The sequence below is a fragment of the Vespa velutina genome, chromosome 2 (genome assembly GCF_912470025.1).
Source record: "Vespa velutina chromosome 2, iVesVel2.1, whole genome shotgun sequence".
NCBI classification, from domain to species: Eukaryota; Metazoa; Arthropoda; class Insecta; order Hymenoptera; family Vespidae; genus Vespa; species Vespa velutina.
This window is the reverse complement of record NC_062189.1, coordinates 60,979-77,500: the sequence shown is the minus strand read 5'-3', so window position 1 is coordinate 77,500 and position 16,522 is coordinate 60,979. Positions and strand designations below refer to the sequence as shown.

Sequence of the window (16,522 nt, the reverse complement as noted above, 5' to 3'; positions counted from 1 at the left end):
ATTGATAATATTAATAATAACTTCAAATAAAATATGGATTTGTTTAGATATTATATATATACACGCGCACACGCGCGCGCGCGCGCACACACACACACACACACACACACATATGTATGTACATATATATATATATATATATATATATACGCGCGCGCACACACACATATGTACATATGCGAAAGATAATTCAACGAAATTTCGTAAAATGAAAGAATTCGTATAACAGGAGTCACCTATATCCTATAAACATTTTAATTTGAAGCAATCTTTAATACTCATATACTTTTGATGTGCCCCTTATAGATAAGTAGTATAAATATGTTAAATAGTCAAATATTATTTTTCTTTCTTTTTGTTAGATAAATTAGGGAGAATATTATATTTTCAAAGAGAAAATTATAACATGATATAATGATCAAACGTGATAAACCTAGTTGGAGTATATATTGAAATGCATAATTAACAAATATCTGAAAATATAATTGTAATTTACTATGTATTCGATAACAATAGCCTTCCTTAAATATAAATTCGTCTATGCGATCATCAACAGTATAATGCTAAATTGTCGAGTAAAAAAAAATCTATATAACTTTCATACTATATTTATATACACGTTTACACGGGTTAACTAAATATAATTATGCACCCAAGGTCCAACAGAGCAGTCTATCTAAATGCAATCATTAATTACTTGTATAAACAATATAATAATAATAATTATTTGTAAGTACATTTTACGAATGATGCATCAGTCATTAGGTCGGTATGAAAATAAAATGTATACAACTTGAAAAATTATGATTATGAAGTAATATAAGTAAAATAATTCATTCCAAAGTCTTCCTTCGTTTACTTGATATGTAACATTGCTAATTGCAAAACGACTGTGTATCTAATTTAGAAATACTGACCGGTGACTTGGCGTAATACATTTATTACGCTAATCTTTAACTTAATTAAATCTTTGAATAATTTTCGATAGTAGAATAACATATCTCTTATTAAAATTGTTAATAATTTTAATATTGTATATAATGAAAATAACATTTACTGATTCTTAGGAGATTTTTTTTGCGTTACTGATTCTTAATAGTTTAAGTAAAGTAGTAGCTTACACATACAATGATGCAATCAATGTCCTGGAATGATAGAACCATTCCCATAGAATGTCTTGCCAATTGGAAAGAAAATAGAACTCTTGATAAAAATATTATCCCAATCCGTGATCTTCGAAAAATCCTTGAGGGGTTTCCTCCTGAAACATATGCAATGTGAATTAGTTTTAGAAAAACATTCGGAATACTTTTATGTTATATATGAATAGGGATCAATTACTTTGATGCTGCTTTCTATTATAAAATTTATATAATACAATAATCACAGAATATATATATATATATATATGAGTAAGCAAGCACGTACCTACTTTGACTTAAGTTATCTTCTTGATGCAGCTTCAAATGATGAACTGAACCCTTTTCATATAATCGAGTAATTATTTGTATTATTTTTATCAATAAAATTGCACATAGTGCACATTTATATACAGCATCTAGATTTTTAAGCTTTATTTGACATCTCTTTTTTTTTTTTTTTCTTTTTTTCTTTCTAGCATGCTATAGGGCATCTCACATACATTATTATTAATTTTGTTAATAAACAAAAGTCTATACACAACAAACCACCATTGGACTGAGAACACAAATGTTAAAATATATACTGAATATACTTTTTTATTTTTTACTTAAACATTCGAAAAAATTTCCAAATCACAATTCGTAAAAATGGTGAAACGCGATTTGTCTAAACATTACTTAACGTTAATACATTAATAATGGGTTTATTACAAATACATTCGATGTTCTAGTTTCACATTGAAAGTTGATGTTATTGCTTATACTATACGTTTATGCTCATATACATATAAAGATGATTTCAAATTGCACTTATTTAACATTGATAATGTATATCCATATACATATACATATACATATCATATACATATACATATACATATCATATACATATACATATACATACATATATATATATATATATATATATATATATACACTCACGCACACACACATTCTTCCTTTTCTTTCGTTCTTCTTCTATAGATATACCATCAAAATTAATAAACAGTTCCCCCTGACATACATATAAAGTACATGAATACAGATACTGTTCGAAAATTCCTTATGTTCTTATAAATACGTATGAGATATTATTGCCACAGTTATAGATCATTAAAATCTACTCGATAACTATGAGATAATACAAGTGAAAAATTCTCATTATAGAATATAAAATTGTTATGTTCCGACATATATTACTTTGTACCACTTTCCAATTTTCATACTGCACGATCTATTCGTACAAAAATATGACATTACTTTTTAAAATTTGAAGAAGAGAGCTGAATAGTGAATAAGAAATTAATGTATGTTAAAAATCTCTTATGAGATAAAGTTGACACACATGATGATGCACACGATGACAATGTTCTCAAGATGAGCTTTTCGATGTAGTTGTTCATCTGGGTTGTTCATTTCGGGCACGTAGAATATATAAGAATGCAGCACCTATAAAAGCCCTATCTCCCGCAGAGCACCTTCCACAGCTTCATCCTTCCACAAACAAACAAACGCTAACTAGTCTCGCGTATTCTAATGTCAATTAATATTTTAACACTTTTTAATTTCACTTGTACAACATTATAAAAAATATTTTTTCTCAATATAAATATATAAATATCCAACACACGTTCGATATTTTCAATACAATAGTGGAAGATTATTTCAAATCAATCCTGATATTACAACCAAAATAAATGTTCCTTTTTTTTTTTTTTTTTTTTTTTTCTATTACCTCAATAATTCTTTGTTATATTTTTTCTCTTAACATATGTATTCTATTTATAATGCACTTACAATGTTTACATTTATACTAGTGCCAGAATGTGTATTCATCTTTATACAATAATTATATTATCAATTAATGTTAACAGTCTTCAAGAGTATCAATTAATCAAAAGGGTACACAAAAACTCTTCATATAATATCGTTATTAGGAATGTTAATTTATAATGATAATAATACAGAGTACCCTTCTATACTTTTAAAATAAATGCTTACTGTATTTTAAAATAATGATTATGGCATTAGCATCATATAAAGTTACAAGCAAATGAAAGCTAATAGCGAATAAAACATTTTCATTGGAAAAGGTAAAGAGTTTATGAATGATTTGTAAATAGTTGCTAACATAATTTCTATTATCTCATATAAAAATGAATTAATTTATTATTAGTATAGAATAAGAATTCATAGATACTAAACTGTAAGAACAAGAAAAATTCATTGTTTATTAAAATTTTCATAATACATATTGTCAACAAAATATGTACAACTAGCAGCATATCCATAGCAATAATTTTCATATTTGTCACAATACTGCCATAATCTATGTTATATAACAGGACATAATTTTTTTTTCTTAAAGACTTCTGTTATTAACATGAAATAATAATTATTAGAAAATATTATATATCGCAAAAAATCGATAAAAGCTACTATAGCAATATACAAGGATCATCCTTAATATTATGGCAATACTGTAATGTATATTGTTATATAACAAAGGAAGCATGCTTATCCTTGTTAACAATCGTCACTTCGAGTATGAGAATGAAATAATAATATCAAATATTATGTCAAATTTATCATTGCAACAAAAGTAAAATACAATGTTATCAAATATTATGAAGCAAACTAGAGAAAAGAAGGGGGAAAAAAAAAAAAAAAAAAAAAAAAAAAAAAAAATTTCTTTTTTTAACATTCTAATAACATTCAATTGCCTATTACATGAAATAAATTAGCGGTCTATATATGATGCTAATACAAAAGTATGTTTTTTAAATCGTACTGGATCAAATTGACTAGATACAATACACTGTATATTATGCAATTTTCCTTACTATTTCTATCATTATTATATATCACCTTTAATATATGCTTCATTATATCTCATTAAATATATACATCATTTACATGGCACATTAAATATAAATTATAAACATAGTTTCTGCGTGTAGGTTACCATTAAATAATTAGTTTATGTTAACAACAGATCGTCTCTCATTGATCTTGGCGTATCATAACTGACTCGTTGAGAATCTTTTATAGATAAAAACCATATTTAAAAAAAATCATCATGCAGCAAAGATTTTCCTACCATGGAGATGCTACCGCATACATAATATACATATAATATTGTCATAAATAATTATATATCACGCTATAAGCCCACTTAAAAATAATAAATTAACAAACACATTAAGCAATCTATGCACGCAGGATTAGCTGTTAAAATATTTAATGCTCAATATTTTACTCAATCATCAACTAACTTCTCATCCACTTAATATTCTTAAAATATATTTCTATATTATTATTAATATATAAAATAGGATGAGGAATTTAATATAATACTCTAAATATCCTTCCATTTAAACCGATAACATAAATTACAAGGAAATAAAGCGTACATACATAGGCAGACAATGCAAAAGATATTATCGTCTCATAAGAAATTTCTGATTAATAAAAATAAAGAAGTATTCTATACCAATTACTAGAAAAAGAAAAACAACAAAATAATAATAATAATAATAGTAATAATGATGATAATAATAATAATAATAATAATAATAATAATAATAATAATAATAATAATAAAAATAATAATAATAATAATAATAATAATAACAATAATAATAATAATAATAATAATAATAATAATAATAATAATAATAATAATAAAAATGTCGATTAAAAACCATAAAATCTAAAATAAAATTCTATGATGAATATATTAAATTAAAAATTTAACCCATAAATATAAACTTTTACTGACTTATTTGTACTGAAACTGCAAATTAACCAAAATGCTAATTAATCCATCTTTTGTGCTTGTTGAATGAACAATTAATTATTCGCACAAAACAAGATATAAATTTCAAAAGCATAGATATGCACGAAAAATATTTTTAAATATTACCACAACGAATGAAGTCAAAGTAAGAAAATTGATTGTCATTTATAATGACGTAACAAAAGATGTTAGAAAATATGTATGCTCCTAAATATTATTTGAACTTGTAGCTGTCCGGTGCATATCAAAAATCTCACTATTATTTTATACTATAATTATTATAAAATTATTTGAAGAAATTCAAATAATGCGGTATAATATCAAATGGAATGGATATTGAAAATATATAGTTGTCGCATGTCTAAAAGTGTTATATCAAAAATATATATATATATATATATATACATGTGTGTGTGTGTATATATATATATATGTATATATAAAAAGACAATAAACATGCAAACCACATAATTTGCATCAAACATTTAGTAATATTTCTTATGGAAACCTTTTCTCTCTTTTTCTTTTTCTATCATTTAAAAAATGCATATTACTCCTGTTAGAGACATTACACAATAACTACCGACAATAAGAATAATATTCATGGATCATTTAAAAGTGCAATAGTAGTAATGGTAAAATTTATTATGCACGCTTGATTGAAACTAATAATAAATCTAGCTGACTAAACTTTTAACAAATTTCTAGATATAATACACGTTTAAATGATCAATGTATAATATTTAGGAAGGAACAGACACACGAACATAGTGTCAAAGAAGAAACGTTACAATTCAATGGGTACATCTCCATAACTAACCTCCTGTAGTAAATCCTGAGCTGCAATGGCTTTCAACACATTCTTCTTGCTTGTTTCCTGTATCTCACCGCCAACTAGTAATTCGTCCAATATAAAATATGCTTTTTCATAATTAAAGATTATATCCAACTCGCATACCTAAACAAAATATATATAGAGATATAAATAGATCTATGTTTGGATCTTTATGTAAAACAAAAAGAGAGAAAAAAAAAGAAAAGAAGATAAAGGAAGAAAAAACAAATACAATGATTTATACTTACACTGCCAAAGTATTTATCCAATAACTCGACGTAACGGTGTATAATTTCAAGGGTAAGCAATTCATTGTCGTTCTGCTCTATAGCGCAACAGAAATACAAACTCGCGTATCTAAAATAAAATACAATTATTATTATTATTATTATTATATTATTATTATTATTATTATTATTATTATTATTATTATTATTATTCTTTTTCCTTGTTTTCGAAATGTCACAACATCCTAAAAATAAATGGCCAAGTCAAATAAAAAGTCATAATAAATGACAGACACCTTTTATAAACGACTTTAACGTCTTTCCATTCTAAAAAGCTTGACATTTTTGGTTTTCTCGCAAGTATTGTAGTAATTAATTCTCTCGTGATCTTCTTCTTCAATTTATCTGGATGTGCAACATACCACTTTTGCAAGCGCAACTTCCCTTGACGACTGAACAATAACATAAATTGCATCTGCAAATATAAAAACAGTATCATGTATAAAAGTAACATTCTTTTTCAAAGGAACCTATTTATACATTTACGATTAGATCAACACACCATTTTGTGCAAAATGTGTCGTGCGCCGTATTTTTCAAAGTGAAAAGTCACAAAAGCACGATATTATAAAAATATTATAAAAATATGAGGGGGGGTGCGGGGGGGGGAGGAAGAAAAAAAAAAAAAAAGGAAAACAACGAAAGACAACTTTAATTTGGATTGCTATTCGCCGTTTATTATCAATGATATTACTGTATAATAGAAAAAGATGACTGAACACTTTGTCACTAAAAGGAACTCTACCGTTTATCTTATGGTTACGTCCGCGTACATTACGAGATCTATTGACACGAGTTACGGCACAAAAGATGTCTACGTTATTTTTCAACTTGTTAACGGAAATTACGTTTTGTTATTGCCGCGATATGCTTTTCTATTTGATCGCTCTGTAAGCGTTCATTTGTGTCAGTTTTTATCGAAAAGAAAATAATACCTCGTAGTAATGTTATCGTTTCAAAACATTCGTAACGTTAGTTTATATCTATGAAAGTTTATATGATAAAAATGTCGAAATTGTAGAAAATGAAAAATGAACATAAATTATAGTTTGAGAACTTAACGATTGGAACATTTTATAGGGACAATACGTAGGTACAAAGATATGATACGTTCGAAATTGGAATCCACTGTATTTTAAGTAAGTACATAACTATGGATGTAAAGTTAGGTGGCGCAGTGATGCATCGTTGAAATTCTTAAGAATAGAAAGACCTCTATAATTTTACCATAAAGCATGAATTTAAAACACGAATTGTCTTTCATCTGCCTCCGATGTAAACGGTAATTACCCGCAAAATTGTTTAATTTCGAAAGAATAATTTTCTGATAATCTAGTCCGTCTAATCGTTTGAAGATCTTTATATATATATATATATATATATATATGTCCGCTTAAACGGTTTAAAAAGTACATATATAGGTTGTTTTTTTTTTTTTTTTCATACGTCAAATAATGGAATCAAATTGAGTCTTGTCTGTGCTTTAAAGTTACCTCCGCGTCACCTGATGGTCCGAATATAAAATAGTCATGTATACACAGGGCTTAGTCTCGAGTCTAGTTGAATTAAATAAACATGGCGGTGCGATTAGAACCTTTCAAAAATATTTAACAACAAATAGATATAACGAAATAAGTTTTACATTGAATATTTGATTCGGTCGTAGATAAAATTAATATGGGATACTAGCTAGGTGGCGACAAAAGCAATGTCTCGGAACATATCAGAATTTAATATGGAAGTTTCCTATTAGCTTTATGAAGTCTCTACTATTTCTTATTGCTTATAACTGAGTTTGTGCTCTTTTATTTTATTTTCTTTTAAATTGTTTAAACTGATATCGATACATATAAGAAATTTGAAATACACACACACACACACACACACACACGCACACATTGGGAGGGAGAGAGAGAGAGAGAGAGACATATATATTTATATGTATGTATAATATACATATTTTTATCTATAATGTTTTAATATGGAGATTTTTTTCAAGTGTCTGTTAGTATCACTCTTTTGACATATTCTTGTGATTTGATTATTGTTTGCATCTATTTGTAAAGTTTTAATGTAACATCTTTCAAAATTATTAAATCAAAGAATTTAAATAACTTGTGTTCCCAGTAGTTCATTACATTTAATCTAAAAAAGTATTAAAATTAAATCCAGGTTATGTTTGTAATCTATATTTATTCACGGCAATAGAAATCATTAAGTATTTTCTTTTCGTTTATAGATTTAATATTTCAAAGAAACATGCATGTATAAAAAACAGTTCAAAAGCGTTTACTTTGATTTATATGATTTATGGTGTACTAACGGTATAAGACTCACGATGGTATAATTAATTCAATAAAAGTACTTAAATATATTTTATTTTGAATACAGAATAGATAAAAAAATATGGCGCAAAGATTTCCTGTCCCAAATACAGGAAACAATGGTCCTCCTCCACAACGATATCCTCCTTCGTCTGTACCACCAAATTTGCGCCAATATTCAGGACCAAATTTTCCAGTAAGTTTAAATTATTAATCTATATCTTATTTTATGTTATAAAGTAACATATAGATAGATTCTATCGTAAATTTTGATATAGATGCAACAAAGATCTGGATTTACACCTCCGCCACAAATGAGTAATGCTGCGCCAGGACCAGGAGGAATAATGAGACCTAATCAGCCGTATACCAATATGCGTCAAGGTCCAATGCCAACGCCTCCTGTTGGTAAAAGGAGTGCTGATCAAAGAATACCTTTGTCACAGCAAAAACCGTATGTAATGCCTATCGTTTTTAATATATACTCTCTCATTTATTTTCATAAGAAAATAAATACAGCTATCTCTTTCTGCAATTATCACATCCTACACAGATATATTTTCTACAAACTTTACTTTCATATAACTGTGAGTGTGCGGGTACGTCTGTGCGTACGAGATACACACACACACACACACACACACACACACATATGTATGTATATACACATATATTCACTCATTACTTAATTTATATCACTTTTATCAGGAACCATACATGTCATCCTCATGCTGCCAACAAATTTGTACACACATTGATCCTTGAATCTGTAATTTTTACAAAAACTTATATAGGTATTTTTGGAACAGTGACTTTTCACATTCCACATCCAAGAAGAAAAAGAAACTTGCTGACAAGATATTACCTCAAAAAGTACGAGATTTGGTGCCAGAATCCCAGGCTTATATGGATTTGCTTGCGTTTGAAAGGAAGTTAGATGCAACTATAATGCGTAAACGTCTTGACATACAAGAAGCCTTGAAACGTCCAATGAAACAGAAACGAAAGTTACGTATTTTTATTTCCAATACATTTTATCCAGCCAAAGAAGCAGCAGAGGGAGAGGAGGGTTCGGTTGCTTCTTGGGAACTAAGAGTTGAAGGCAGATTATTAGATGATACTAAAAATGATCCTAATAAGGTACTAACAATTCTTTTACATTATTGATCTTTTATTCACCTTAGTGATAATATTTTTCTTATATGTAACATCGCAACAGGTGAAAAGAAAATTTTCGTCCTTTTTTAAAAGCCTAGTTATTGAATTAGATAAAGATTTGTATGGACCAGATAATCACTTAGTTGAATGGCATCGTACATTAACTACACAAGAAACTGATGGATTTCAAGTAAAAAGACCAGGAGACAAAAATGTTCGTTGTACCATTCTTTTACTTCTCGATTATCAGCCTTTGCAGGTATTAAATATTTTTGTTTTTCTTTCATATACATATACATATACATATACATATATATACACACACCTATATATATGTACATGTGTATATAAGTCATTCGAATAAATATTTTAACTGTTACAATGCTTATATTATAATGTGAACTTTTTTAATTATTTGTTGCAGTTCAAATTAGATTCACGACTTGCACGATTGTTAGGTGTACATACACAAACTCGACCTGTTATTATTTCAGCACTTTGGCAGTATATAAAAACTCATAAACTTCAAGACAGTCATGAACGTGAATTTATAAATTGTGACAAATATTTGGAACAAATCTTTGCCTGTCCCAGAATGAAATTTGCTGAAATACCGCAAAGATTAAATCCATTATTGCACCCACCCGATCCAATTGTGATTAATCATGTCATTAGCGTAGAGGGTATGTGCAGTTAAACGCATAGTTCATTGACGAATCCATATGCATAAATTGTATACTTTCTAATTCTATCTATTAATTTTGATATAGGCACAGAAACAAAGCAAACTGCATGTTATGATATAGAAGTCGAGGTCGATGATACATTGAAAACGCAAATGAATAATTTTCTATTATCAACTGCAAGTCAACAGGAAATACAAAGTCTAGACAACAAGATACACGAAACCGTTGAAACAATTAATCAATTAAAAACGAATCGTGAATTTTTCTTAAGCTTTGCGAAAGATCCTCAACAATTTATTAACAAATGGATTATATCACAAACGAGAGACTTAAAAACAATGACGGATGTCGTTGGAAATCCAGAGGAAGAACGCAGAGCTGAATTTTATTATCAACCTTGGGCACAAGAAGCTGTCTGCCGTTACTTTTATACTAAAGTCCAACAAAAACGAGCTGAGTTAGAACAAGCTCTTGGCATACGAAATTCATAAAGTTATTAAAAAATTGTCTACTAATATGCGATGAAATGTTGTATAAAATATTTTCTCCATGATATTTTGTTGCAGTGATTATAATATTTGAGTTTTTGTAATATTATATGTAAACTACAAATGGTCTCTCTCTCTCTCTCTCTCTCTCTCTCTCTCCCCCCCCCTCTTTCTTGAAGATTTGGATCATATCATACACCCACAACTGGGCTTGACTTGTTTACAAAGTATACACACACACACACACACACATGTATAAGGAAGAGAGACTTATTCACACAAGTACATATCTGAAATATTACTGAAATGAAACATTTTTAAAGTGAACTATGAAATCTTGCATTATATTCCATATTTGCTGCAATTATTATTATTAGTAAACCTTACGCGTAACAATGAATAAAGATATTGATACAAGTGCAATATATATATATATATATATATGTATCTTGTTTTAATACATATGTATATATTTATTATATTAAAGATTCTCGAATTGAATTTCTTGAGTTTACACTATTACGTTTGCTTTCTTCTTGTTGGTAACATATCGTTTTTGATGCGCATGGGTAAAAAAGTGGCGACACCTTCTGTACGCCAACGTAACCAGCATATATACATATATATATATATATATATATATATATATGCATATGTGTGCACACACGCACACACGTATATATAGCTTTGTAACCTAGGCAAAAAAGCTTGTCGAAATTAAACTTTATTTTCTTTTTATAAAAGGAATCAATTATGCATTAATAAAATATTCAACATAGAAAAATGTTGGCGACAAAGGTCTTTTTTAGGAAGACTAAAGGTGGAAATATTTATAAGGTATAACTAATATTTAAAGGAATATTACCAATGTATTTATACTTCTTCACGTGACTTCATAAATTTTATTCTTTTTATTATTCATAGACTGTTAGGGAACATTACTTGCGGGATGATATTTGGTGTGGCTCAAAGCTTTGCAAACAGAATTCAAATCATTGCAAACAGAAGAACCGGGAATGCATTCTAGATGACGAAGATTCCAGTGCAAAAAGTGCATTGTTTTCATTATCGTACTATTTGTTGTTGGACACCAATATCATTTTAGATCAAGTAAGTCCGTTCATAGCTACTCGAATTTATTTCGTATTATTTTGCGATATTAATATCGCTCGTGGTGGCCACGAGCAGCAGATCATTTTTAATAGTAAACATTCGTGGAAAGGTTGGCCTAAGGGGATGGATAGCGTTTTAAAGTAGTTTCCCGGGAAAGGCAAAAGAAGCACTCGGATTGGAATGATCTTGGTCAAGATCATTCGAGGGATGACCAACCTTTATCACGAATCTTACAATTTTACAATCTACAATCTTATAATATCGATATAGTTTTATAATATTATTAAATATATATTTTTATAGATTGATATATTGTCAGAAAATGTCTTTTACAATGTCATTATTTTACAAACTGTTTTGGAAGAAGTACGACATAAAAGCCCAAGTGTTTATAAAAGATTAAAAGAAATCATTGCCGATGTTAGAAGAAGATTTTACATTTTCGTAAACGAACATCACAAGTAGGTCAGGTTGTATTGAAGATAAAAAGTTTACATTGCGATTGTATCATAATTAATTAACAATTAATTCATTATCTTTTTAAGAGAAACTTATGTGGAAAGAGTACCCGGTGAAAACATAAATGATCGCAACGATAGAGCCATACGTGTTGCAACAAATTGGTATAATAAGCATTTAAATGTCGACGGCCAAAAAATTCTTATTGTCTTATTAACAGATGATCTGGAAAATAAAAAGAAAGCTGCGCAAGAAAACATTCCTGTCTTTTCAAGTAAGTTACATATAATGTACTTTATATTGAAATGCGAAAAAGGTAATAAATAATATTGAAAAATGATAACATAATTTATGCAGTGGAAGAATACGTTAGATCATTGGAAAACTCAAGTTTCTTATTAGATAAATTATCCAAGAAGAATTTTATATTCGAAACAGAAGGACAGGAATTCTTTCCATGTCATTTATCGCCCTCGGAATTGCATTATGGTATTAAAAATGGAAAATTTTTCCAAGGGACATTTTCAGTATCCAAAGAAAATTTTCTCGAAGGAAGCGTTAATGTGGATGGGATAGAAAAATTGGTAAGAAATTTTAATTAACTAATATTATACAAATACATATTTAAGTTATTAATAATCGTTATTACCTTTTTGGATCGTATTAGATATTGGTGCAAGGTAGAATGGGTCTTAACAGAGCTATTGACGGTGACATAGTTGCGATAGAACTTCTTCCAGAAGATCAATGGTCAACTCCCAGTGACATTGTATTGCAAGATGAAGACGAGACGGATATATTAGACGATGAAAAAGAATTAAATGATCCATGTATTGTGAAAGAAACTGAAAGAACTCCAACAGGGAAAATAGTGGGTATCATTAGAAGAAAATGGAGGCAATATTGCGGTATCTTACAGCCGAGTATTATTCAGGGGGTAAATATATGTATATATATATACACACACACACACACACACACACACACACACACACACACACACACACACACATGCATATATAATCGTTGCAATTTTAATTTATCTTCTGTTACATTTTTCAGAATGTAAAACATCTTTTTGTACCTGCTGAGAGAAGAATTCCCAAAGTTAGAATAGAAACTAGACAATCCGAATTGTTAAGCAAACAAAGAATTATAGTTGCCATAGATTCATGGCCAAGAAATTCGAGATATCCATTGGGTCATTTTGTACGAGCTTTAGGTAACATTGGCGATAAAGAAACGGAAAATGAAGTGTTGCTTTTAGAGTACGACGTTCCTCACAGCCGATTTTCTGATGTAGTACTCAGCTTCCTTCCAAAAATGCCATGGACTATACCAGAAAATGTAAATATATTTGGTTTTAAAATAATAACGTTCCTTTGCGATTTATTAACAGATTTCCATGATATTTAGGTTATCGCAGAAAGGGAAGATTTTAGGCATTTGGATATTTGTTCCGTAGATCCACCAGGGTGTACTGACATTGATGATGCTTTACATTGTAGATTATTATCAAATGGTAATTATGAAGTTGGCGTTCATATTGCGGATGTATCTTATTTTATTAAGCCTGGAACAGCTCTGGATAAGGAAGCTGCTTTAAGAGGTACTACGGTATATCTTGTTGATAAAAGGATCTCTATGATACCAGGTAGGAAATGTGTTATTTACTTTATACAATCTTTTAATAAATATCTATTATTATAACAAAATATATTGCATTATTTATAGAACTATTAAGTAACAATTTATGCTCTCTAAGAGAAAACGAAGATAGATTGACTTTCTCTTGTATATGGGAGATGGATTCCTATGCAAATATCATAAGTACTAGGTTTTGTAAGTCCGTGATTTGTTCGCGTCGTGCCATGACCTATGAAGAAGCTCAAATAAAAATCGATGACGTTAATCAAAATGATGTACTTGCCGAATCGTTGAGAACTTTAAATAACTTTGCAAAAAAATTGAAAAAAAAAACGAATGGACAAGGGGTACGAGAAAATATTACTCTCTCTCTCTCTCTCTCTCTCTCTCTCTCTCTGAAATTTGTTTCAAGCCTCATTGATATATATGTGTGTGTGTGTGTGTATTTATTTACAGTGCTTTGACCTTGGCTTCACCCGAGATCTATTTGCGAGAAGATAATGAAACTCATGAACCGATTGACGTGCAAGTTAAAAAGTTGAGAGATACAAACTTTATGATTGAAGAATTCATGTTACTTGCAAATATTTCAGTAGCACAAAAAATTATCACAGAATTTCCAGAATGCGCGATGCTTAGGAGGCATCCAGAACCACCGCAAAAAAATTTTGAACCATTGATTAAAGCTGGAAAAAATCAGGTAATACAATAAAAAGAGAAAAAAGAAAATATATATATATATATATATATATATATATATATATATATATATATATACATATGTATATATATTTTTATGTATACATTTTAATAGGGCTTTGTAATGAATACAAACAGTGGAAAAGAATTAGCTGAATCGTTAGATAAAGCGCAAAAAGAAGACAATCCTTATTTCAATACTATGTTGAGAATTTTGACAACAAGATGCCTGATGCAAGCAGTATATTTCATTAGCGGAATGCATCAACAAAATGAATTCTATCATTATGGATTAGCTACCCCAATATATACACATTTCACGTCGCCTATCCGTAGGTAATAGTTATTTAAACAAATACATTGATTTTAATAGAAATTTTTTCATACATTTATTATATTTTCCATTCAGTTGTCATTTTTATGACAACTTATATACCAAGGTCAAACTATATGCCAAATTTGATACATACAGCTTAATTCGACAAATCTGTTATAATGTGTATGTCGTTGCATCCGATTTAAACTCGTCAATTTGATTCAATTTATTTGTAGATATGCGGATATTATAGTACATCGTCTCTTAGCAATATCTATTGGAGCAGATGTTACTTGTTCAGAGTTATTGGATAAACAACAAAGCCACGCATTATGTTATAATTTGAACTATCGAAATAGGATGGCACAGTATGCTGGTCGAGCATCGATTGCATTGAATATACATGTGTGTACATATTATTTCTTTTGTAACTTGCGTATATTATTTATATTAAAAAAAAAAAAAAAAAAAAAAAAAAAAAAAAAACAAAAAAAAAAATTATTATTAATTATTTCGTGTCGTTTAGTTGTTTTTCCGAGAGAAAGTCAAAGACGAAGAAGGATATATTCTTTTTGTACGAAAGAATGCTCTGCAAGTGCTCATTCCAAAATATGGTTTAGAAGGCACACTTTATTTAAATAAAACAGAAGCATCTGTTACTTTTACATATAATCGAGAGGATCATTCTCAATCATACGGAAATATAATATTTCGTACATTTGATCTTATTGTAGTGCAGTTAAGTTTAGACAGATCTAACGTTCAACATGAGAAATTGATTTTCAAACTTGTAAAGCCAGAGGTAAATATCACAGATAACGATTATAAGTATATTTGTTACATTAGTCACCAAATTTTACTCCTTATTTAAATGTTCTATGTAATTACAGATTCCGGGTTTCAGTGTTCCCCCGATAACAACACAACTCGTTGAATCATCTGCTTCTTCTACCATGAAAGTAAACGTAGTAGGTACAATGGAAAAAAGAAAGAGTGACAAAATTCTAACGGAGAGCTCAAATATTAATAAAAAGAAACATAAAAGAAGGAAGAAGAACTAAAGTGAGCAAAATATAATATTTTTTGCAAACTATAATTTATATAAAATATATATGTAAATTGTAATAATCATTATGTTATGTCATTACTATTACTATCCTACTTTTGCTTAATTTCGCTCGCAATCTTCCAGTCCGTACGTACGTTCTTTTCAATTATAAATATTATAAATCGAATAAATTGCCCACGCTTATATATAAATTAGAGAAATTAATTGGATGAAAGTTTGGGCACCTACTTGTAGAATATTATACGGAAAATCGGTGGGAAGGGGAGCATTTGTCAAAAAATTTTATAAAATTAAATAGATATATTAACAAAAGAATATAATGAAAATGAAATAAGTGCAGTCAAGTTTGCGCGATATTGATGGTCCACCATCAATGATAAGCCTCTACGATTCTTCGTCTACTTACATTAAAAAGATCTTCCTTAGATGTCTCTGCTAGCTCAGTATCAAAGTCAAGTTCACATTTCATTCTAAAATGAAATTGCAAATGGTATAAAAAT

At 28.8% G+C, this 16,522-nt stretch overlaps 3 protein-coding genes across 10 annotated transcripts in view; 2 read left to right on the top strand and 1 right to left on the bottom strand.

Moving 5' to 3' along the window:
- The window catches only part of LOC124946364 (AP-1 complex subunit sigma-2), a 9,694-nt gene extending 2,489 nt beyond the window's left edge, over window positions 1-7,205 (bottom strand). Inside the window, exons 1-5 of one of the 4 annotated variants that reach the window (XM_047486918.1) lie at window positions 6,809-7,205; window positions 6,300-6,478; window positions 6,025-6,133; window positions 5,762-5,899; window positions 1-1,261 (exon numbers count right to left, since the gene is read on the bottom strand). The exon at window positions 1-1,261 is cut by the window's left edge and continues 2,489 nt beyond it. In XM_047486918.1, coding sequence (XP_047342874.1) covers window positions 1,217-1,261; window positions 5,762-5,899; window positions 6,025-6,133; window positions 6,300-6,478 — 471 coding nt within the window. In that variant the 5' untranslated portion in view covers window positions 6,809-7,205 and the 3' untranslated portion in view covers window positions 1-1,216. Of the gene's footprint in view, window positions 1,262-1,721; window positions 2,637-5,761; window positions 5,900-6,024; window positions 6,134-6,299; window positions 6,479-6,565 lie in introns of those variants that run through there. The other 3 variants (XM_047486915.1, XM_047486917.1, XM_047486916.1) reach the window with 3 other exon arrangements.
- Window positions 7,074-11,238, top strand: LOC124946359 (brahma-associated protein of 60 kDa). Of its 5 annotated transcripts, none has more exons than XM_047486906.1 (7): window positions 7,074-7,202; window positions 8,455-8,583; window positions 8,666-8,841; window positions 9,182-9,527; window positions 9,607-9,804; window positions 9,970-10,228; window positions 10,316-11,238. In XM_047486906.1, the coding sequence occupies exons 2-7, from the start codon at window positions 8,470-8,472 to the stop codon at window positions 10,720-10,722; spliced, it is 1,500 nt and encodes a 499-aa protein (XP_047342862.1). In that variant the 5' UTR covers window positions 7,074-7,202; window positions 8,455-8,469; the 3' UTR covers window positions 10,723-11,238. The 5 variants fall into 5 exon arrangements, with proteins under 5 accessions (XP_047342862.1, XP_047342860.1, XP_047342863.1 ...); XM_047486904.1 differs by lacking the exon at window positions 7,074-7,202 and adding an exon at window positions 7,227-7,345; XM_047486907.1 differs by lacking the exon at window positions 7,074-7,202 and adding an exon at window positions 7,581-8,004 and having other exon boundaries at window positions 9,197-9,527.
- A 134-nt stretch (window positions 11,239-11,372) lies between these two features.
- On the top strand, window positions 11,373-16,490 carry LOC124946355 (exosome complex exonuclease RRP44-like). Its single transcript, XM_047486896.1, is given in 16 exon segments — window positions 11,373-11,556; window positions 11,644-11,829; window positions 12,136-12,293; window positions 12,378-12,565; window positions 12,649-12,875; window positions 12,959-13,228; window positions 13,354-13,638; window positions 13,708-13,945; window positions 14,026-14,261; window positions 14,263-14,285; window positions 14,395-14,638; window positions 14,753-14,973; window positions 15,190-15,358; window positions 15,480-15,755; window positions 15,844-16,015; window positions 16,449-16,490. Coding segments are annotated over 15 exon segments (2,946 nt in total). The 5' UTR covers window positions 11,373-11,502; the 3' UTR covers window position 16,015; window positions 16,449-16,490.
- Window positions 16,491-16,522: the final 32 nt, after the last annotated feature.

Bases quoted from the DNA above. Each gene is read 5' to 3' on its own strand.
- LOC124946359 (XM_047486906.1), top strand. From the start codon at position 8,470: ATGGCGCAAAGATTTCCTGTCCCAAATACAGGAAACAATGGTCCTCCT. The intron at 8,584-8,665 runs GTAAGTTTAAAT...ATTTTGATATAG, and splicing joins ATTCAGGACCAAATTTTCCA to ATGCAACAAAGATCTGGATT. The intron at 9,528-9,606 runs GTACTAACAATT...ACATCGCAACAG, and splicing joins CTAAAAATGATCCTAATAAG to GTGAAAAGAAAATTTTCGTC.